At 32.7% G+C, this 23,035-nt stretch overlaps 3 protein-coding genes across 4 annotated transcripts in view; 1 reads left to right on the top strand and 2 right to left on the bottom strand.

The window, feature by feature from the left end:
* The first annotated feature begins 3,563 nt into the window (after positions 1-3,563).
* LOC140063009 (NXPE family member 4-like) lies at positions 3,564-6,832 on the top strand. The gene is made up of 6 exons (XM_072109438.1): positions 3,564-3,647; positions 3,885-4,009; positions 4,950-5,674; positions 5,890-5,954; positions 6,202-6,677; positions 6,800-6,832. The coding sequence occupies exons 2-6, from the start codon at positions 3,935-3,937 to the stop codon at positions 6,830-6,832; spliced, it is 1,374 nt and encodes a 457-aa protein (XP_071965539.1). The 5' UTR covers positions 3,564-3,647; positions 3,885-3,934.
* On the bottom strand, positions 6,576-12,800 carry LOC140062801 (2'-5'-oligoadenylate synthase 1A-like). Its single transcript, XM_072109134.1, has 5 exons — positions 12,737-12,800; positions 10,997-11,168; positions 10,288-10,564; positions 9,662-10,034; positions 6,576-9,111 (listed from the first exon to the last, which is right to left on the bottom strand). The coding sequence occupies exons 2-5, from the start codon at positions 11,165-11,167 to the stop codon at positions 8,958-8,960; spliced, it is 975 nt and encodes a 324-aa protein (XP_071965235.1). The 5' UTR covers position 11,168; positions 12,737-12,800; the 3' UTR covers positions 6,576-8,957.
* Positions 12,801-17,540: 4,740 nt separating this feature from the next.
* LOC140063210 (muscle-specific protein 300 kDa-like) overlaps positions 17,541-23,035 on the bottom strand; it is a 34,356-nt gene continuing 28,861 nt past the window's right edge. For both annotated transcript variants that reach the window (XM_072109701.1, XM_072109700.1), the window contains exons 58-66: positions 22,645-22,974; positions 22,166-22,316; positions 21,759-21,901; positions 21,374-21,589; positions 20,849-21,073; positions 20,238-20,450; positions 19,478-19,642; positions 19,025-19,195; positions 17,541-18,936 (exon numbers count right to left, since the gene is read on the bottom strand). In XM_072109701.1, coding sequence (XP_071965802.1) covers positions 18,418-18,936; positions 19,025-19,195; positions 19,478-19,642; positions 20,238-20,450; positions 20,849-21,073; positions 21,374-21,589; positions 21,759-21,901; positions 22,166-22,316; positions 22,645-22,974 — 2,133 coding nt within the window. In that variant the 3' untranslated portion in view covers positions 17,541-18,417. The remainder of the gene's footprint in view (positions 18,937-19,024; positions 19,196-19,477; positions 19,643-20,237; positions 20,451-20,848; positions 21,074-21,373; positions 21,590-21,758; positions 21,902-22,165; positions 22,317-22,644; positions 22,975-23,035) is intronic.

Consider the following 23,035-nt stretch of genomic DNA (forward strand, 5'->3'; position numbering starts at 1 on the left):
GCGACAGAGTGCGCCGCTTCGGCCCAAGAAAGAAGACATTACAGCTTGCAACATGGGCAGACATCTCGGCCCTAACGGGACACAGATAGCCACAGTTATTCCTGCCAGCTTACTTAATAAAACTCGGCTATCGGGATTTCACTCGATTAATGTCTTATCATCAAATCTCCCTATGTAATTTTATAATACTATTCCTCACAATATATTCCGATTCTTTATGGCGTATATTTAATTTGATCTTTATTAATTTGCAGTATAATTTTTATTTTTTAACTACTGTACCTTTCACACGCGCGGTTCGTTCCTAAAATAAACAAAAAACTAAAATGGCTATGACTAATGGCCAACTTAAGCTCCAGTCCTACTGTCTGTTTTTTTCTTCCGTCTTCCCAAGGGACACTGTATTGATTGATGGAAAGTGCCTGTTTCCAGTCACCTTTAGGGTCAAATCTATTATTTCAACTGCTCCCTTGTGTATAAAAGAGAGAAAATAGTTGAAACCATGTTGCTGGAAGGTGAATTCATCGTAAACCCGGAAATTACTTGACCGCGAAGAATTGAAATTGAGTTGAAAATATACTGTTGAAATCATAAATATTGTTAAAAAACTCTTTATAATATCTTCCTAAGATAGAAATATGGAACAATAGCGTTGATCTGAACACTAAAGTTATCAAATCTACGTTTCGCGGTACATCTGAGATAGATAAGGTAGGTATCCAAGGCGGAGATTTGTACCGAAGTTTTTGCATTGTGCTCGCCTATGTCAGAATTAATTTAACTTTTGTGTTTCTGCCTGAGTCAGCTGTGTGACTTAGGCAATTAAGAAGAGGAGACTCATGCTTTTTTAATTCTTTCTCTTTTATTGCTACTTTCCTTTTCTAAAATCATCAGTGTTAATTTTAATCTGAAGAGCTGATGCTATTAAATTTTGTTACTTAAAGGTAGCATTTTTTGTATATAGATCCTATCGACAGCCTCATAACAAAAGTGTCTAAGTCATAATTTGTTTTTTGTTTTTCTGCCTAACTCACTGCTTATATCAATATACTATATTGTTTGTGTTTCTGCCTAAGTCAGCTGTGTGACTTAGGCAATTAAGGAGAGCTGACTTATGATCTGCCTAACTCACTGCTTATATCATTATACTGCCCTCTGTACATTATCTGAGTGCTTTTATATAAATTTGCACATGCTCAGATCGTTTTTTTGTGTTTCTGCCTAAGTCAGCTGTGTGACTTAGGCAATTAAGGAGAGGAGACTCATGATTTTTTAAATAAAAAAAGAAATACATTTTTATAGTATATTTTTAACCCATTTGTTACAAATTCTTTCTCTTTTATTGCTACTTTCCTTTTCTAAAATCATAAGTGTTAATTTTAATCTGAAGAGCTAATGCTATTAAATTTTGTTACTTAAAGGTAGCATTTTTTGTATATAGATGATATCGACAGCCTCATAACAAAAGTGTCTAAGTCATAATTTTTTTTTCTGCCTAACTCACTGCTTATATCAATATACTATATTTGTTGTGTTTCTGCCCAAGCCAGCTGTGTGACTTAGGCAATTAAGGAGAGCTGACTTATGATCTGCCTAACTCACTGCTTATATCAATATACTATATTTTTTGTGTTTCTGCCTAAGTCAGCTGTGTGACTTAGGCAATTAAGGAGAGCTGACTTTTGATCTGCCTAACTCACTGCTTATATCTTTATACTGCCCTCTCTACATTATCTGAGTGCTTTTATATACATTTGCACATGCTCAGATCGTTTTTTTGTTTTTCTGCCTAAGTCAGCTGTGTGACTTAGGCAATTAAGGAGAGGAGACTCATGATTTTTTAAATAAAATAAGAAATACATTTTTATAGTATATTTTTTAACCCATTTGTTACAAATTCTTTCTCTTTTATTGTTACTTTCCTTTTCTAAAATCATCAGTGTTAATTTTAATCTGAAGAGCTGATGCTATTAAATTGTGTTACTTAAAGGTAGCATTTTTTGTATATAGATGATATCGACAGCCTCATAACAAAAGTGTCTAAGTCATAATTTTTGTTTTGTTTTTATGCCTAACTCATTGCTTATATCAATATACTATATTTTTTGTGTTTCAGCTGTGTGACTTAGGCAATTATGCAGAGCTGACTTATGATCTGCCTAACTCACTGCTTATATCATTATACTGCCCTCTGTACATTATCTGAGTGCTTTTATATACATTTGCACATGCTCAGATCGTTTTTTTGTGTTTGCAATTAAGAAGAGGAGACTCATGATTTTTTAAATAAAATAAGAAATACATTTTTATAGTATATTTTTAGTCGCGTGGCCGCGACTCTATAGTTCACTATGTCGGTCGGTCGGTCGGTCTGTCGGTCTGTCTGTCGGTCCGGTATCACTATGCGTTTTATCGCTTTTCTGTACTTTTTTAACTGTTTTGATGTACAGAAAAGTTTTAAAGTACATTACTTTTTGAAAGTTCATTTTTTTTTTCTGAGAGCACGCGACTTATGGCTGTTGGCCTTGTTCTCTATTGTATCAACCTCTTTATGCATATAACAACAAGGTTTCTCAACCACTATAACTTTTCAGCTTCTCGGAATAGCGTCAATCAGTGCCATATATTAAAAATGCATTTTCCCTTCGTTTCAACAGTGGAGTTATTTCATTAATATGCTTAAATCTAGTCTTAACCATAATATCTCCTACTGTTTTTATACCTGAATTCACCTAAGATTTACAGAATACTGATTTTTTGTTATGCATGACATATATTATATTCTCCCATATAAACCTCTGAGTTTTTATTTCACATATACATTGATGTTTTTTTGCATAAATATTATTAAACCGTATGCAGGCTTTAAGCATATTTATATAGAATGTATTCACATATTATTTGAGTGCATTATGCTTCTCAAAGTTTGCTTCCGTCATACTTAAAGATGTATTGTCCCTTTGACTAATTCCAAAAAAATAAAAAATAAAAGATTTCGAAAAAAGATGGTCATTTTGAAGTATCATAATAGTTATTAACTATCACCAAACATTTTTCGAAAAAAATAAAATTTAACTGAAATGCAGACGTTTTTTTGTTAAAAAAATAACTTTGACTTCCAGTCAAAGTTTTCAATCAAAACATATCCCATAATGAAACGCGCTTGTTTGGATACTCTGTATGCATAATCATAAAACTTCCTCATGATCTGTGTGAAAATACCTTCTTAACCGTGACGAGTAAACAATCCTAATTTAGCATATGCATAATGCGTACTCATGGTTTGAAATCTTTGTTTACTTTCGCTCGTGACGAGTTTCCAGATGAAATGTAATCAAACTAATTTACCTGTTAATTACGTAAATTTGTTGTTTTTGGCTCAAATTTTCGACTTAAAGTGAATAACTTTAATATTACTTTGATATGGCCACTTTAAATTTAAAATATGTTGACCTTCATTTTGTGTGTGTTTCAAGGGACAATACATCTTTAATCAAACACCGCGAATGACCAACAATACCATCTTCCCTCGCTGCACAAACTCGTTTGCATAACAACGCACACGGCAAACTCAACTTGACTCAAAAAGACCATAAGCATACTAGAACTGTAACTGTTAACACTTATGGTTAATACAGGACAATTGGGTAAGATCATTTTTAATACAGCTTATTCATTTGCACGTTACCCTATTATATGGTTTTCTTGTTTATAACATCGCCATCCGTTTGGTATGATACATTTATTTAATGTGACTTGAAAGTTATTATATTTATGTTATATATCATGAAATGCTGTTTATGGTGCAGGAATCTTACTGTAATAAAATGCAAATCATGTAAGAGTAAATTACATCTATTCTTTATGATACTATTGTTTTACAGCTAGTAAATATTTAATTTGGCATGTATGCTAGTCCTTCGGCTGTGTCAAGATGTTAACAAAATACAAATTACCGCTGTTGTTTATGGTACTGGTAGCCCTTGCCGTTATTTCAGGAATGTTGTCGGTAAGATACTACACTCTATTTTCGTTACGAAAGGTACGAATGAAGACGACTGTTTAGCAAAACAAATACCATTATGCCTACAGAAAAGAAGATGTTTCGGGATAAAACTTTGTATTAATAACAATATTATTCGAAAATGGAGAATTTTTCAGTATATTTGTTGATATGACTCATCTGGTCGTCAGCGAATGAAAGGTGGAGACTTTTAGGCCTACAGAAAATAACAAAAAAAAAAGCTTACGGATATTCTTTGAAAATATAACAATAATGCTATAGTATTAAAGGCCAGGTGCGGGCAAAAAATTTCTGTTGATCATACATTCCAATAATTATCGATCTATAGTTTCCCATATGTTTCATAATTTTTGGGATTTTATTTGTGTTACACGAGCTTGTTGAAAATAAGCACTTTCTTATCAGTGGGGGGATAGTTCAAATTACACAGTAAAATATCTATTCTTTTGTACACAAATTTTGTAAATAGAATGAAAAATAAACGGTGTGGTAAAAAATGTTATCAGATGACTAAATATAGGTAATATAACTTGAATATTACATTTCTGATATTTTTATTCAACTTCAGATTTTTATTTTCATGCTATAGAAAAAAATATCCACCGTATATCCACCATCTTTTTTCACCGTCTAGGGAGTCACCAGACATGTTATTACATTAGGTTAACTACCTAACTACTGAAAAAAAGTCTTCCTGGTTTTTATGGAAGAATTTTGCCAAATTTTGTATTTGACCATATTAAGGGAAATTCATGTTTTTTCGTCTCGATTTCTGTTACAAATATTTGATATATGTACAATTAACCAAATATTAAATTCATGCCTGTACCTGAGCTTTAAAGCCTTAGTAACAATAGCATATGAAGTGATGGATAAAGCCAATTAGCTAGACATTGTACTTATGTAACATTTCTTTCAATTGTAGGCAAATATTCTCAAGACAGTCTCAGTAAAAAGTAAAAGCAGATCAAAGACAATTACAAAAAAAATTACAAATAAGTTGCCACTATACCAAGTTGTTAAGGCATCTAAACTAGGTAGAGGTGTCCAACGTAATTACCATGCCGATCACTTAGCGGGTAACATGGGGTTACCTGATGTTTCTGAGACAAAAATTCGTATTACCAACAACATTATTCATAAGGGAGAATTTTTCAGTATATTTGTTGATTTATATGATTCCTCTGGTCGTCAGCGAATAAAAGGTGGAGACTTTTTGTTTGCAAAATTATCTATAAATGGTACACGTTCCGCAGGAAAAATTATTGATTTTGACAATGGAACATATGAAGTGATTTACTTCGCTTCACATGAAGGAATTGTGCAACCGAACATCCTTCTTGTTCATCCTCAAGAAGCTGTAGACTATCTTGAAAATAAACTATGGCCTATAGAAGGACGCGTCTATTGGCGTGCCACGTTTACTTCAAAAGGACAACAAGAACAAACATTGTGTATGCTTAAAAAGGGTGGAAGTTGGAAAAACAAATGTGAATACACTTATCCCGAAGCTCTTGGTGGAATTATGTTTATTTGTGATAAACCAAAAACATTACCATGCGATTCTCTAAAATTTACAAACACTGCTAGAGACATTGTTGCCGAGAATTTCAAAAACACTTCACATGAGGTATTAAACTATTTTGCAAAGTAAGTATCACTTTAAGGCATATTAGTTCCTTTCAAACCTTATTTTTATTAAGTCTGTATCCTCGATGAAATTACGTCGACAGATATGCGTCTTTAAAAATTATTAATTTTCATCATCATTGTATAGCTAGGTTTAAACAACGGTATTATTATGTTTAAATCCATCCAACACATAATCTATTTTATAACTTCACTGTGTATTTTTCTTTTCTTAGGGAAGTGCAGTATGCAGCGATTACTTACATATCATCTATACCTATCATTGTAAAATCTGCTGAAAGTGAGTATGAAAGTTGTTTTAGTAAAAACTCACTCGGGAAAATATTTAAATTGATATCATTATAGTCCTTACCGTTTGAAACTGTGAAAGTCTACACAGCTCAGGCGGCAACCACTTGAGCCTATGCTGGTATTATCAAAATTAAGAATGGGAGAAATTGAGCCATATGTAGAATTAAAATAATTTTGCCCCGGAAGCAAACATTTCAGAAAGTAACGGTGTGTGTAACTTAATATTATCTATTTAGATCCATTGGTGAATAGACCTTTATTGGAATCAATTGATCTGCCTGTCTGCAAAGGAATGATACCAAGTCCGTTGAGTGATGGGTTCTGGACTGGTGACGTATGGCATTCACTAGTCTGCAAAACGAAGCAATGGAGTCCATCTGAAATACGCAGATGCGTCAGAGGAAAACACCTCGTACTAATGGGCGACTCAACTACTAGACAATGGGGAGAGGTTTTGTTAAAAACATTAGAACTAAGCACAAAGCATGTACATTTCCAACACATTACAGAAAGAAGTGATACGCTAAATCTAACGTTTTATTTTCACCCATTTATGCTAGGCTCTAGCAAAAATGATTTAACAAAATTGACATTTGATGTTGATATTTTGAATGGTCTCGTTGGATGCGATTACTACATAGTAATCAGTCCTTGGGCACATTATACACAATGGGCAAGAGATTCATACAAAGAAAGACTGCAGTTATTAAAAGTAGCTGTACTTCGTTTTAAGGATAGATGCCCCAATACTCCCGTGGTTTTAAAGTCTCCACATCCTAGAAACCACAAAAATTTGGCGCAACTTATATACGCTAACGATTACATAATTTACAGGTTGAGACAGCTGATGATGTCTGTGTTCACTGATACTGATGTATTTTTTATTGACGTATGGGATATGGTTATTTCACATCCCTCGAAAACCCAAATTCATATGCCGTCATCAGTTATTTTGCAACAACTCTATGTTTTCTTTTCCCATGTATGTGAATACAATGAATCCTATTTTTAGTCCCACCTAACTAGCTGATTACCTAGGCCTACTTTATACCAGTGGTTGAATTTCACTTGGTGCATATCCTATGCCATATATTAAAATGTGATATTATTATTGTGTAATTTTGTAAATAAATTGTTGAATACAGCAATGTTTGCTAGAAAAGAGTTTTTTTTATTAACTTATCATACACAGACGATAAAAGTGGACAATGCAAAACTCTAAAATACTACTATTAGGCGAGAAAACATACATAGATAGGCCTAAAGATATACACAAACATACATAGATAGGCCTAAAGATATACACAAACATACATAGATAGGCCTAAAGATATACACAAACATACATTTCATATACATTACATAAAACTATAAAATTTGATGCTCGAAAGATTTTAGAGGAAATCTGAGTGATTTTATTTTGAATTTGAAAACAAGCCTACCAAACACGAACACGTATTTTTAGTACTTTTTATTTAAAATGTTCTCATATAAATAATTTTTTTTAAACATATGTATATCAAAAGAAAAATGCAATAAGGAATATTCGTTTTTTATAAACATTTTTCAATAAAACTTGAAGAGGCAAACAGTTAGATGAAAAACAGCAACCACAATATATATAAAAAACCTGAAGAAACACACGTCCCAATGAATTAGTTGGGTGGTCGCAAAGCGAAATCTCTAAATATTCGATCTGATATGATGACACACCCTGCCCTACTGTACGTCCTAAAGTGTGGAAGATTGGGCATCCGAAGATTGCTACCAATCGGTGTGCTCTATGTGGGTACCAGTTAATATTTTACTTAGCAAAATTAATTTGATTTTGTTTGTCAAATTAATATAATAATATATAAAAATATATAAAAATCAATTTGCATGTGTTTTTGCCCTAGGAAAAGAAAACTGAATGGTAATTATGTTACTGTTCTATGTGGTAAAGAACTAAATTACGTTCAATCCACTACCTACCTTGGTTGTGTTATCAGCAATGATACTAGGGACGAACTGGATATTAAAAGGCAATATCGATCATTATGTATTAGAGGTAACTCTCTTTGTAGAAAATTTAGTAAATGCTCAACAGATGTTAAGATTAATTTGTTTAAGTCATACTGTATTAGTATGTATTGTGCGGCCTTATGGTGCGATTTTAATGTAAAAACTATAAAGTCATTACAGGTCTGTTATAATAACGCACTTAGAAAGATTTTAAGACGCTCAAGGAGCTGTAGTGCTAGTGCTATGTTTTTTGATAGCCATGTTCCCTCCTTCTATGAGTACATTCGGAAATCAATTTTTTGTTTCAAAACAAAAATTGAAAAAAGCTGTAATACTTTAATTACATGTGTTTTTTCTCGTATTCTAAAAGATTCAAAGTTGCATAGAAAATGGACAGAACTTTTGTATATTTAATCTCATGTATACTTTTACGTGTGTTAACTAGTATCAGTATAGCCATAATAATGTGTTGTTTTTGTAAACTTTATGTGTTTCATATGGACAGTTTGTCTGAAATAAAGTTGAATTGAATTGAATTGAATTGAATTGAATTAATATATATAAATAAATTATATTATTTTATACACAACTTACACAAGTATACTGTTTTGCGAATAACTATTCTTATTGCATAACCTGTTACAATACATGAATACTTATTCTGATATTCAGATATATTCAGATAATATTTATTTAGATAATAATGAATGAATATATACAAAATAGAAAAAAGATATTAAAGTGAACATAGATAAAACAGTAATTGGTAGTCATTATTATCATGGATCCCTTCTAGAAGTTAAAAACTTGATTCCGTACTGATTATTTTACCCCGATTAGTGCTTTATATCCTGACATGTTTTGATTATATATTATCGTTCGATTTTTTGGTAATTATAACAATCTCATTATTTTTTATTATTTATTTTTTATTGCATCATAATTTTGCAGTCTATGAAAGATTTCCTGGTAATAAAATGTATTCAAATTAACATATCCACCCAGCAACGTTACGTAGTATCGGTTGGTTATTGGTGTCTGTAGCGTAATGTGAGATTTTCTGCCAAAACTGTTTGTTCTGCCCACTGTTGACAGGTTCACACATATTCATTGTCGGATCAACTGGGTCTAATACTAGAGGCCTGGAAGAAAATACATAAACATTAAAAAGTGTAGGCCTACGTGTCCGTCAGGGGATGCAGTCATCGAAAAGTGTTGGCCTACATGGTGGATACTGATCACTCGCGTCACTGGGTCAGAACCGTCAACGATGTATAATAAAGATGAACAAAATCAAACTTTCCAAACAAATTTTTACTAAATATAATAATTCGCACTATAAAAAATGATAGAATAAAATGTAAGCATAAACCCATTAACTTCCTGACAATGGTAAATATGTTTTCGATCAAATTTGAGGTCAAAGCATGGAGGTATAAAATGAGTGTATACCATGGTGAAAGTGATTATCTATTATTACTATATGTGAATTTATGATTTATATTATTTATGATTTTGTTAGTAAAATCATTTGAGGCAGGTTAAATGATAAATCAATGATTTGTAGCATGCAGTAGGCGGATTTATATATATATATATATAGAACTCAACGGCCTTTGCTACGATGGATATGTATGTGAGATCCCTACCACCTGTATACCACCTGTACCAAAATAACAGTAGTTTACTTACAGTTCAGGGTGTTTCTGTTTTCTTGAGCAATTACTGTCAACTTCTTCAAACATCCCATGCCAGTCGATATTTATATCATTTCCCTTAGTTAACTCAGACATAACTGTTTTCATTCCTCGTGAAATGTCAAAATCTGCATTACTACCTGCGCGTTTCCAACACCAGAGCACAATTGACTCGATGATGTAGTCTGAGAGCTTAGCCACGTCGTGTCGTTCACAGATGTGTAAGTTCCAGTGGTGTAACAAACGCATCAGGTTTTTAACTTTATCCGGTAGCGACTTAATAAGATTAAGTCTGTGTTCGTTTAGTGCTGTAGAACAGTACTCTCTTAATTCGAGGTTAGTGGCGATGTCATTGTACACATTTAGGCCTAATTGAAAGAAGAACAAATACATTTATATACGTGTATCCCTTTCATATGAAACACTGTGAAAAAAAATCATAAAAAAAGTACCATTTTACACAATTATTAATAACCTATTATTGAAAACTTTAAGAAAATACTGTGAATATGTAATATTAATTTCAGTTTTTTTTATTTTTGATGAATTGATTTTACTTGACTCAATTAGAATTGATATAATTATTCTGAAAAAAAGTACATATTACTACTGTATACGTACCAAAATCAGACTGGGACCTTGAAGAAATATCATAGGAAGGGTTTATACGAACACAGAACCAACTGCCTTCGACCAATACTTCAAATGCAATGGATTGTGTTGAATCGCGCTCGATATTTCTCACGTTCTCCATAGACTTCATTCGTCTCTCTATTTTGGCAAGGATTTCTGACATCTTTGCTTTCATATCTTGGACACTTCTAAAGTCATCTAAGAACAAAATAACTTCACAGTTTGTTCTTCCTTTCAGTGATGTACCTCTTTCAAGTGATCCGCCCTGTTAAATTCATTGTTTTTATTTTGTATTATAGGCCTAATTCAAATTGTTTCTTGATCATCATCATCATCATTATTATCACTATGTTATTATTATTACTATATACTAAATTATTTTAATAACCTATTATATCGATAAATATTAACCTATCGGATTATGTTGCTTTGCTGTCTATGGTTATATATATATATATATATATATATATATATATATATATATATATATATATATATATATATATATATATATATATATAGCCTAGACATTATTATATGAACAATTATGACGACAAAAGCACCCCATAGATAAGGAATGAATGATTTTTAAAAGGAAGGATCGAGAAAGTAAAGATCGGTCATTAATCATCACGTGATCTAAACGCTTTTAGGACATATATATTTTGAGAACCTAAATATATCTGTGGATATATACCTTGACAACACGACGTATTTTTAATGCAGTTTTGTTTTTTAAAAACTCTATTAAACCGTCTATTCTATGCCTAAAAGCATCTAGGTGGGCGTCCGAAGGTATTAAAGCCTCTACGATGAATCTGTCCAAATCCACACAATTCTTGTCAACGAAATCCATATTCCAAAGCATTCTGTAAACAAAACAATTATCAAATATAAATGTAACACAATAATCTTAATATACTACAAATTGTCTTAAAGCTCTGTCTACACTATCAAATTAGTTTGACGACAAACAAAAGTGTTATGTGCCCAAATATGGAACCAGTAAGAATAACAAGCGACATTTGGTGTTCATAGTCCTATGAATAAGGCATATACAATATATGCATAATTACAAATACCATATTGTTTTCGCGTAATTGTATAATTATTATTATTTGTATAGGGCTATGCTTTTCTGACACGAATCAAACTTTTAATAATTGAAATTTCAAGATGTAATTGATCGAAATTTGCAGTTAACGAGATCATCATCTCGTCATAATTGTTCATATAATAATGTCTAGGCTATATATCTTTATATAACCATAGATCATCATACTTTTGCTATAATATATATAGAAAGAATCCACATGTACTGGAAATAATAAACTGAATATCTTCTTTTTTAAGACAAAATGTATAAATAATCATGTTAGAAAAACAGTATCGCTTTTTGATGATGAACAACTCTAAAATGTATATAGGAAATGTTTTTTTTTTATTTTGTATCTATTATGTTGTGTTTATTGTTTTATGTTTTTTATGTAAAAGGGTCCTGCGAAAACAGAAGTGTAAACTTCTCTATGCAGGATCCTTGCCATCATTTATGCTATGAAACTGTATTTATAAACGATGAGTAAATAAATGTGAATTGAATTGAATGTCAAATTTAATGAATGAATGCAAGTATACAAAGATTTCGAAATTCGTGATGACTAATTTATTTTTTTAATAAAAAAAAATCGGCTGTCAGTTCCATTCTTAGACTATTTGATACCTATTACAGTAGCTCTAGTAGTATAGTAAATAGTACCGTTAAGTGTTGTACGTATGGACATATATGTATATTATACGTACAACACTTAACGGTACTATTTACATATGCGGGATTAGCGTGTATTTTCGAGTAAAATTATCGAGTATCGCCTTAGTAAGTTGTATTACAAAACATCGAATAATGGGGATAGACAAGTCCTTGTTTACACTTTATTACTGAATGCTTTTAAATAGTATTTGCTTTTAGGGAGTCCACTGATAAGTAAATAACTCCAAAAAAGTGAGGCAAATCATTATAATTCAATATTTCGAACTTTATTTGTTTATTTTCATTCAATTCACTGTCACTGTGAGATTAATAATTAATCAGTAAGTGGATAAGTTATAACAAACATACTACTGTGTATAGACACAACACTGTTTGACCATGGAGGAAATATATAGTTTGACTCCATGGTTTGACTGAACCACTGGAACCACGCCCCTACCCGTTTCTACCTGCACTCTTATGTTAAGATAGAGTGCCGTCTTTTTAACACACGCTAACTTATTTATAATTATATATACTTTATATAAAATGACTCCTGAATAATTTTTATACGTGGTAATGTGTTCAACAACATCAAGTAAGATAAAGTATAAAGCTACTTAAGGCCTAGTTCTATACTGTTATTATCTGCAAGTGTGTTAAATAAACAAATAACAGTATTGTACTTACGTGACTGTGTTGTTATTTACAATTTCTTTTAAGAAAGTGTACGAAGCCCGGCTATGTTTAATAATACAGTGAATATTATACAATAAATGTGCATGTAGTCCTACTAGTGTAAATGTAGGGAAACTGTACCAGTATTTTCATTTCCACGGTTGAGTAATTCAAGGGTAACTCTTAGTCACAGAGTCCATCCGATTACGATAATAATATTAATATATATAACGCAGCAGCAGGGTTAATATAGCAGACAATAGGTCAGCGTCCGTAGTAACACAGTAATTGTTATTTATTAGTCAACAAAGATAGGCAACAATCTTTTATTATAACAAAGCTTTAGGAGATTAAAGGCCTACGTAGATGGATTTTTTTTGTAATTAAATCGTCCGTAAACTCCTACACAATAGTCACCTAACTTGATAGAAAATCACATCACTCTTAAATACAAAACATACAACAATACTATTTTGCTAAAGCTTGGTTCCCACTAGCGACGCAACATAACGCAACCTACGCAGCGTAAGAAAATGTCCTTCCAATAATTGTGTTTGCCCCCGCCTTCGTGAAATCAAACCTGCGATGTTTGCATCACTGTGCGTTCTCGGTTCCCACTTGTGATTACGCAATACAGCACTTTGCGTCGATACGTCGCTGCGTAGTGTTGCGTTGCGTTCTAGTAGGAATCACGATTTACAAACGCTGATTTAAACCAAACGTTAAGGTGCATGCGTTTAGGACAGATTGGTGTTAAAATGGCCTAGGCATATACGACAGCAGAATATAATTGTATTATCGATTATTATGTATGCATCCAAGTATGTCATTTATAGTTTTGCAAACTAATGCTTGTCAATATATCAGGAATGATTGACCCGGGGCGATATGCTTGATGAACTATACAAAATGTTGTAATCTGAGCTTGCTTCATAGACATACGTATAGATAGTATTTACACTAATTAAATATCAAAGCCAGTGCCCTGGTTTGTGTCAAATAAGGGCACATTATAGGCCTACACACCATAAAGGTCAGCTACTCCAGGTTGTGAAGCATATTAAGCTATTAGGAGTTTTTATCCAAGACGACTTGAGGTGGAATTTACATGTTAATGAAATAATTACAAAGGCTTCCCGTAGGTTATTTACACTCTGTATTTTACGTAGGGCTAATGCCCCAGTTGACGATATGAAATGTATTTATTTGAGTTACATTCGGCCTATATTGGAGTACGCCTGCCCTGTATGGCATGGTGCCATTACACAATTTCATACCCAACTTATCGAAAGGGTTCAAAAAAAGGGCCCTAAAAATTATTCTTGGCCTTAATTACATTTCATATGAATTAGCTTTAGAATTTTTAAATTTACCTTTGCTAAAAGTCAGGCGTGATAATCTTGTACTGACTTTTGGCAAGAAGATGTCGAATTCGGACAAGTTCAGTTATTTGCTCCCCCCTATCCGTAGTATTCCTCGTGTTCTCCGAAGCAACGGCAAGGTCAAATATCAACAATACAAACCGAGAACCGAAAGATTTAAAAATTCACCAATCCCTACAATAATCAATTTGCTAAACAATAGTTCATGAGCCAAAGAGTCAGAGTGATATTGTTGTTATTTCATTTTTTACATCCTTTTTATTGTTATGTAAGTATTGTATAGTAATTTTGTAATTGCAACGTTTTTAGCCTTGCGGCTACTTGTTGTAAGTTTTATACCAGAATAAATAAAAATAAATAAATAAATAAATAAATAAAAGCTACATCTATTATGCGGCCTCGTAAAATTTGAAAATCGCAATGCAAAAGATAGGGCTGGGGCAAGTTCAGCATTTTATAATGTTTAGCCCCCACCCCCTAATTTCAAAATCCTTCAAACACAAAGGTCAAAATTAATTGAAGACTATAGGCCTACTGTGTGGTAATAATTAATAACGAAAGAAATTTGAATCATACTTACTAAAAATGTCTATCAGTACACATTACCATAATAAGCGACTGTACTATTAAAAGATGCTATTTAAACACGCCGTAAACACGTACCCCTTTACTATTCATTATGTGAATGCATACCAGTTAATTCGCAGGCTTGACGTATACAACTGATCTAATGTAATAACTTATGACCTACTGATAGGCCTAATAATATTCGTGTACTACATGTGACTTCTTTTAGGAATATTTAAATATGACAGTTGGTTCGGATATCGAGTTTGACGTTTGTCAATTATTTTTGTAACAGCTGATAAAATAGATGGCATTAATCGAGGGGTAATAATTATATATTCATAATCATTAATGTCGGTGCACGGTCATAATATACACTCTGGTTTTGTTATATTTCCGGGCTTTAATCATTTGTTTTATTGTATACCTGGGAGGGTGGGGGGGGGGGGGTTGTTATTGTGTAATTAGTATTTTAACAATATACAGTACATGTTCTTATTTCACCCGTAGGCCTATTTTACATGATTGTAGACCTGGGGAGGGACGGGGGTTTAATTGTATTGTGTAATCAATTTGTGTTGTGAATTTACACTAGCTATGTTTATATACTATATTATAGGGATTTTATGTCGGTAGTACATTTTAACAAAATATGTTCTTATTACACCCGTATTTTACGCGATAGAGAGCGTACATAACGAATGCATTTTAGCATATATGCCGCTGTTTTGAAAGCTCTTAAAAACGTCTAAAATCCTAGTATTTGGGTTGATTAGGGAGGTATCGCAACGCTGATTGGCGTCAAGTGCATGCTCGTGACGCAGTCATTTGATTCGTTTCGCGTAGAATAAAATTTCGACATGGATACGCTTTATTGAACATGACTGACAGCCGTACATGCGTAACCTATGGGTTTTTTATTGGTAAATAACGTTCGGAAATTCCGAAAAGGAACTGTCATTTATATTAATAGTTTCAATGAAAAAATTAAAAACACAACACTGCACACATACAATGTACATAGGCCCTAACTAACAAAATCAATAATTCAGTCAATAAATTACACTAGGCCTACATTATGATATTATATAATTAAACTAAAGTAATGTACATTGAAATAGTTTACATTATGTTTAGATTGAATTCCAAACTCTACTATGTATTTGTACTTATCATTATGATTAGTATCAAATCTACTTATTTGTAACAACCAATGTCAAGGCTTTTCACGAAAAGATTACTTTTTCGGAGGTATATTTTACAAAGATTGGTAGCTTGATTTCACCAAATTAAGGCTTCGTTATAATAGTTTAGATTCAAATAAGTAGGGCCTGATTTGTAACACTGTGTCACTAAAGCTTGGTTCCCATTAGAGATGTAACGCATTGACGTAGACGCAACGTTAGTAAATTGACCAATCACAATCAATGGATCATCCGAACTGTCGCTTGTGATTGGTCAACTCGTTTGCGTTGTGCGCGTCATGTCATTGCGTTGCATCTCTAGTCAAAACCAAGCTTATAGCTTGTCTAATATAATGTTAGGTAGGTATAATACAAACAAGACCTATAATCAGATATTGATCACTACTGACAGGCCTATTGTACTGTGTGCATTTTACTACTCTATCAATACTCAATAATTGCCAACAAATACATTACATGATACATGATAAATTGTATGATTAAACAATAATCGCTATTCAATCAATACAATTTCAATCAAGTTTACTTGTAACTAAGATACTAATCGCGTTCGTTTACTACTCTATCAATACTCAATAATTGCCAACAAATACATTACATGATACATGATAAATTGTATGATTAAACAATAATCGCTATTCAATCAATACAATTTCAATCAAGTTTACTTGTAACTAAGATACTAATCGCGTTCGTTGAGTTTAACATACGTGATTAACGCAACATTTTCATTTATTACCGAATATTTGATTAATAATATGTCTAAATTATGAACTACTATTTTATATAACAACGATATGATATATTTATGATAAAACGACTCACCACTAAAGCAATAGAAATCCAGAAGAATGTATATTGTAACTAGGATACTTGTTGCAAAGAGAACAGTGTGTGTCACCTCGCGTGCGTGTTATGTGACGAATATTTCGCCTGTGCATTTCAACATTTTATTTGGAAATTCCAAGTTCGTGGGTTATTATTATATCATAATATTATCATACTTATTTCTGGAAATTACTGCCATGACCGCACCAAAGAGAGAACAACGTCGTATATTTCTGAATTTAGAATAGAAACCATGAACGTAGTATTGAATACTGATTACGTTGCGAGCCTCCTGCAGTATAAACATGCGGTAGACCTGCTATTTCTGGTTCCCGGTCCCATTTGGTATTTAGAACCGAAACCTGTAGTATCGAGAAAAATGCACTGCAGTTCACAGAATAAGATATGTTAAAATTATAATGAAATGTGCTTAAAAACGATAAAAAATGATCGAATAACTTACTGGGTTAAGCGTGGTTCTCACTAGCGACGTTAACGTAACGTAACTAACGCAACGTAAGAAAATGCCCTTCCAATAATTGTGTTTGCCTCCACCTGCGTGTTTGCATCACTGCTGCGTCGTCTGTTCCCACTTGTGATTACGCAATACAGCACTTTGCGTCAATCGTTTTGTTGCGTCCTAGTAGGAACCACACTTTTAAACTAAAATTTGAATTGAATTGCCTTCTCCACTGAGGTAGAAGAGATTGTGGCAGCTTGTGCGAGAGAACGGTGGTCTCAACCCAGTACTGTACAGCTTTCGAGACGAATAGTTAGCAGTTGCTCACACAGCTCATATCATCACGTGACAAAAAAACACAATTAATTGCTTTTCCCTGCATCCATTTATTTATTATTTATTAAAATCCAATATAGTTATTATTTAATTACATATCATAATACGGTAAGTTAAAAATTCGATTTGGTTAATTTAAATTGTTACTGATACATTATTTGATATTGAATCATCTGTTTATAATGTTTCGCAATACCACGTTCGTTAAATGTGTTAATGTTCAAATTGACGAAAACCAAAAGTTAAATACAAATTCCAATAATACGTGTCTTTTTAGGCTACCTTTACGGTATGTTTACATATCTAGCAAATTACCGGACCCCATAGTGATTGGTTATTTTACCGAAACCCAATCGATATTGGCAACATTTAAGCCTAACGTATTGATATAAGCTGTAAAATACCAAATATATACATAAAAACTTTTCGAGTTAATTGTTTTAATTAAATTTTAAACTACTTTATTTTATGCAACGTTACTATATTAATATATAAAAATAATAACTTTTTGAGAAAAATGTGTCTTTATATTCGAACTACGTTATTTTACCTTAAACCATGTTTGCCAATCTTACTTCTTAAACCTTCATAATATATACATATTAAAATAATAACATCTTTGAAACGAAGATTGCATTATGAACCCAGTCAAGCGTTGCTGTTTATAGCATAGGCCTAAATATGAATTACCGGTATGAAAATATCAATATCAACATTCTGGACAACTTCTTATCATATAGATATTCTCTGGGTTACATTAATTCTATTATAAACAAAAATGAATATACTTTATTCAACCCTAAAATTATATATATAACTATTATTTCGATACTATTTTATATTGTATTACTGTATACCATTAGTTATTGTTTAAATATTACTCAACATTGGTATTAATTCTCAGCATTGCATTATTTAGTAATTTCTATTCCATTCCCTGCTATCTGACTTTTTAGTCAAACGGCCATTTTGTGTTTCTGATTCCCATCTAGAATGCCTTCCAAACTGTTGCTGGCCTTGTTCATTTCGGCTCTCCAAATCCGTCCTTCGGTAAGACGTGCCATCTGGTGGCCTAGCGTATCTTGGCGTGTCTCGAATACCATTTTCTGCGTAAAGTCCACTGCTTGGTTGGCCTACAGCGGACTTTCTTTCAGATACGTTTCTTTCTAAAGTGCTAGAGTTATAACCAACACGTCTTTCAAATGTTTCTTCTCGTTCGTGGACCTGACCTCTTGTTGACATTTCTAACGCCTCCAGGTTACTTCTTCGGGTTCGGACGACTTCTTCTAGTAACGACCATCTTCTTTCCAACTCCTCCAGTGACCGATTGATTTGGACACGGTCTGATGGGTCCGAAATGTTGGACAATTGTTCACCCATTGTCCGAAGTGCTTGGACACTAGCCTTGCGGTCGGTAATAAGCCGATCTAGTAACTAAAACAAAATTTAAGGTATATTAATTCATGCAATTATTATCGATGTTATATTTTTTCATGGCAGCCCAATAACAACTAATACCTACCAGTTGTTCTTGAAGATGTGCTTTGATGACACGGTGGTCTGATGAAGGTGTCTTTTGGGCGGACACAAGCTCTTCGGTATCCTTTATCCAGTTAAACAAAGATTGGTAGGCATCTTGGAATTTTCCACATCGCAATAGACCTTCATTTAACTTCAATTCACGCTCAGATAGCTAAAGATAAAGTGAATAACGGTGAATTTAAGTAACTGAACTACGATAGGATTGTCATACGTTAAATGTGACTGATTTAATAGAATGATAGATAATCAAACTTGATTATTAAGCAAAACTCTGGGGTTGACACACATTGGCGTTTTGCACCGTCTCTGCGTCCCGTTGTATGTAAACGCCGGAGTTGTATACTAGGCAATGTGAAATATAAATGATTCATCAATAAAAGTCCGGTTATACAGTAAGTATCACCATCTTGAATGTCGGCGGACCGATATTTACCCTTGTATTGAGAACTTTCCATCTTTCAGTAATCGTCTTCATTCGAATTTGTAACGTTTGTCCGTTAACATTTGCTGCTTGGCAGAGAGCATGTAAGCTTTGTCCAAGGCGGTTGAGGTCTTTAATCTTTTCGACAAGTGGATCAACATGACCTTTAATAAATGTCTATGAAACAAAATAAACAAATGTTAAACCCACATTATAAGAAAACTGACTGACTGTTGTAGTAGGCCTAAATTATACTATTATAGAAAGAAAGACAAAATGCGTCTGGCGTATTGTTTACTATAAACCAAAATACAGGATTTATAGAGCTAGGTAGACTTCACAAGATTTTCCAACTATCACCACAATAATGCAGATGGTTGCATGAACACACACGTATATATATATATAAACAAATCAGGCAAAGAACAGTAATTCTAAACCGCCCGGTGATATACTGAAATTTATTTAATTAATTTTATACGATATATATATATAAATGAAATTGGTTTTTCTAATTACTAACAATTTTGGGTATGTTTAGAGAGAAGGGTTCTTCTGTATGCCTATGTACTGGTCTAGACCAACATTCATGTGTCCAGGTTTAATTAGAAAACTCGTGACAGGCGAGCACATTTGCGCATAAAACATAATGTAAACATAAAAGTCAACTAAATCATGAATTAAAAAGATAGTCTTAAAAAAACAAGGCAATTCAGTAGTATTATTAGTTTAAGTTGTAAAAACTGTTGCTCTGCTAAATAAAACATGTTACCTGAACCTCCAACTGCTGGCTTTTCAGTGTTTCCAGGTCGTTTCCAATTGCTTTCTGGTGTTGCATTTGGCTTTCTGCTGCGCTTAACTTTCCCAATATCAGCTCTACAACATTCTGGAACTCATCATGTTTCACAATGATCTTCTTTGTGTCCTCCAATCGTATTGTGATCTGATCGGTCATGCGATGAAATCTCTTGTTTAGAATATCAAGCTGTATTGTAATATTTAAAAAGTTACGTAATCTTGTTATTAATGTTTGATTATTTAATTTTTTTTCTCTTTTTGTTTACATTTATTCTTTTCATTTATACATAAATTACATAGAATATAGCTTTTTTTACACTTTCTTCTTCATAAATTGTATGGTATTATATTTTTATAGGCATTAAATTAAAGTATACATGTACAATGTATAAATATAATTCCATTTGATAGGTAATTATTATTTTTATTCCATGCTTTGTTTCTTATATAACTTATGTTATTATATTATCTTAATAATTTAATTCATCGTTCATCATAACATATGGATTGTATGTACTGGAATACTCAGAAGGCCTACACAAGTTGTTCTACTTTGGAGTAGAAGCAAGTTTGAATTCAAATTACCTGTTCTCTTGAACCTTCAGGATCTGTCAGAAATCCTTTATCGTAAATGACCCTAAATATACGGGTTGCCTGGTCTAAGAGACTCTTTACGCCATCTAAGCTGCTGTAGATCTTTTTGACGTCTTCGATCTGCTTCAGCAACGTGGTGACATCCTGCGCTCGTTTGTGCTGGTCCAGGACGTCTTCGTGTCCTGCTAACTTAGCATGAATTTCGTTTAGCATTTTCTGTAAAAGAACAGTTTATTTGTTTATTCGTTCTCATCCTTATGGTATGTTCTCCCTTATCGACTAAATATGTTGTCATTTATGTGTGTGTGTGTGTGTGATATGTGTGTGTGTGATATATTGATTATTAGAACCTAATTACTCTATTACATATGCCTATACAGTTATTTAAATAATTGGAACTGGAATATGATTTTATATGTGACCCTTACAAATAGTTAATAGCATTTGATTTATAAATATACATGTGTTTGTTTGTTTTTAATGCAAAATGTATTATTATAGTAAAGTAAGATATACCTGGAATGAAGATGTCTCCATTCTTCCTGTCTCAAACAGTTTTTCTCGCTCAAATAATGTCGCCACAAGTGCATCGTAACGTTTCTTCATAACTTCCACATTTTTCTTTACATCAAAACTATCAATACGCGAGGGTGCTTTGGAAATAAGTAAGTCCATCAGATGTTGGATAACGGCCACTTCTTCACCTAAAGCCTTTATTTCTTCTTGAACGCTCTTAAGATAAAATATTAAATGGATTTATTTAAAAAATACCTTCTTTATTTTATTTAAAAAAATACACAGTACGTTTGAAGAAATTTGACCTGTAATTAAAAAAAAAGAAGTGTATGTTAGCACTATACTTTTGCTGTGTATGTTGTCCCATACTGTATAAACTGCGTACCTTAAAGTCTTTGCCATTAATGGCACCTGAATTTAGTCTGTGTTCCCACTTCTCGATTACTTGCATTACTTTAGCATGTCGATCTTCGAAGTCAATCAGTGTACTGGATAAGCTCTCAAATAACCTTTTTAAATCTACAACATCTGTAACATAAAGTATATGCAACATTAACCTCAACACAATGGAATAAAAATCTCCATAAAAGTATTTAGAGTGAAGAAAAGCTCTCGGTAATAGCCTAATATTCAGACCATTGGCATTGGAAATGTGTTAACTTCATTAAAACGGTTTTGAATAGAATTTTATAGAATATTATTTTCTCTAAGTTATGGTATCACGATGTGAAAGACACAAATATTATCTCTCAGTCACATTAAACGTGAACCGAACTGAATTAAATGTCGCACCTTGCTTCATATCTTTCCACCGTCCTGTGATGTCCACAACGTCGTCCTTGATGTACTGATGGTCTACATCAGTCATCTCTATCAGGTTATTGGCACTTCCATTTGTGTTCTCAAAATCTTTGATATGGTTATTAATATCCGTTTCGATTTGCTATAAGAGAAACAATTGTGTTTATTAAGCAAGTAACATACATAATAATATTACAGAAAAGTATTTCCAGTTCAAAATTAGCAATTAGCAATTGTTTGCTGTTTATTTGAGGTTAAGTTAAACATAATATATAATAATGCGATACCAGATATCGATACCAGATATCGATACCAGATATCTATATCTATATCTGTCGATATCAGATATCTATATCTATATCTATCGATACCAGATATCTATTACATTAAAAACATCAAACTATAATCCAATGTTATAATGTAGCTGTACAACTATTTCATGGAAATATAGATTTATAAGAGAAAGGTACCTTTAGTATATCTTGCTGTCTTCTTATAACATCCATTCTGAGTACAAGGGCGCCAACGTCAACTTGTCTCTCTTCTGCACTGCTTAACCACTGACTAAACCGGTATTTATCCATTAGGAATATCTGGCAGATTTTGTCACACTCTCTTAACCTTTGATCCGTATCACCAGCCTTTCGGTTAACGGTCTCCCATCGTCGCACAAGATCGTCATACACACTGGATAGCATGTCGTATTCTGGGCCTTTCTTCAACTTGGACATCTGTGATTTTATCTGATCCGTAAGTCTCTCGTAGCTATATGCTTGCCTTATAAGTTCTTTTGTTAACTCCTAAAACATGTCATAGAAATTATGCATATAGTCGAATCAATATAGTTAAATCAATTTATCA

Source organism: Antedon mediterranea, chromosome 11 (genome assembly GCF_964355755.1).
Source record: "Antedon mediterranea chromosome 11, ecAntMedi1.1, whole genome shotgun sequence".
NCBI classification, from domain to species: domain Eukaryota; kingdom Metazoa; phylum Echinodermata; class Crinoidea; order Comatulida; family Antedonidae; genus Antedon; species Antedon mediterranea.

Coding starts and splice junctions, on each gene's coding strand:
- LOC140063009 (XM_072109438.1), top strand. CDS start 3,935: ATGTTAACAAAATACAAATTACCGCTGTTGTTTATGGTACTGGTAGCC. Junction 4,010..4,949: donor TTATTTCAGGAATGTTGTCG/GTAAGATACTAC, acceptor TTTCAATTGTAG/GCAAATATTCTCAAGACAGT. Junction 5,955..6,201: donor CATTGTAAAATCTGCTGAAA/GTGAGTATGAAA, acceptor TTATCTATTTAG/ATCCATTGGTGAATAGACCT.
- LOC140062801 (XM_072109134.1), bottom strand. CDS start 11,167: ATGCTTTGGAATATGGATTTCGTTGACAAGAATTGTGTGGATTTGGAC. Junction 10,035..10,287: donor AAGGTCCCAGTCTGATTTTG/GTACGTATACAG, acceptor TCTTTCAATTAG/GCCTAAATGTGTACAATGAC. Junction 9,112..9,661: donor AAACAGAAACACCCTGAACT/GTAAGTAAACTA, acceptor ATTTTCTTCCAG/GCCTCTAGTATTAGACCCAG.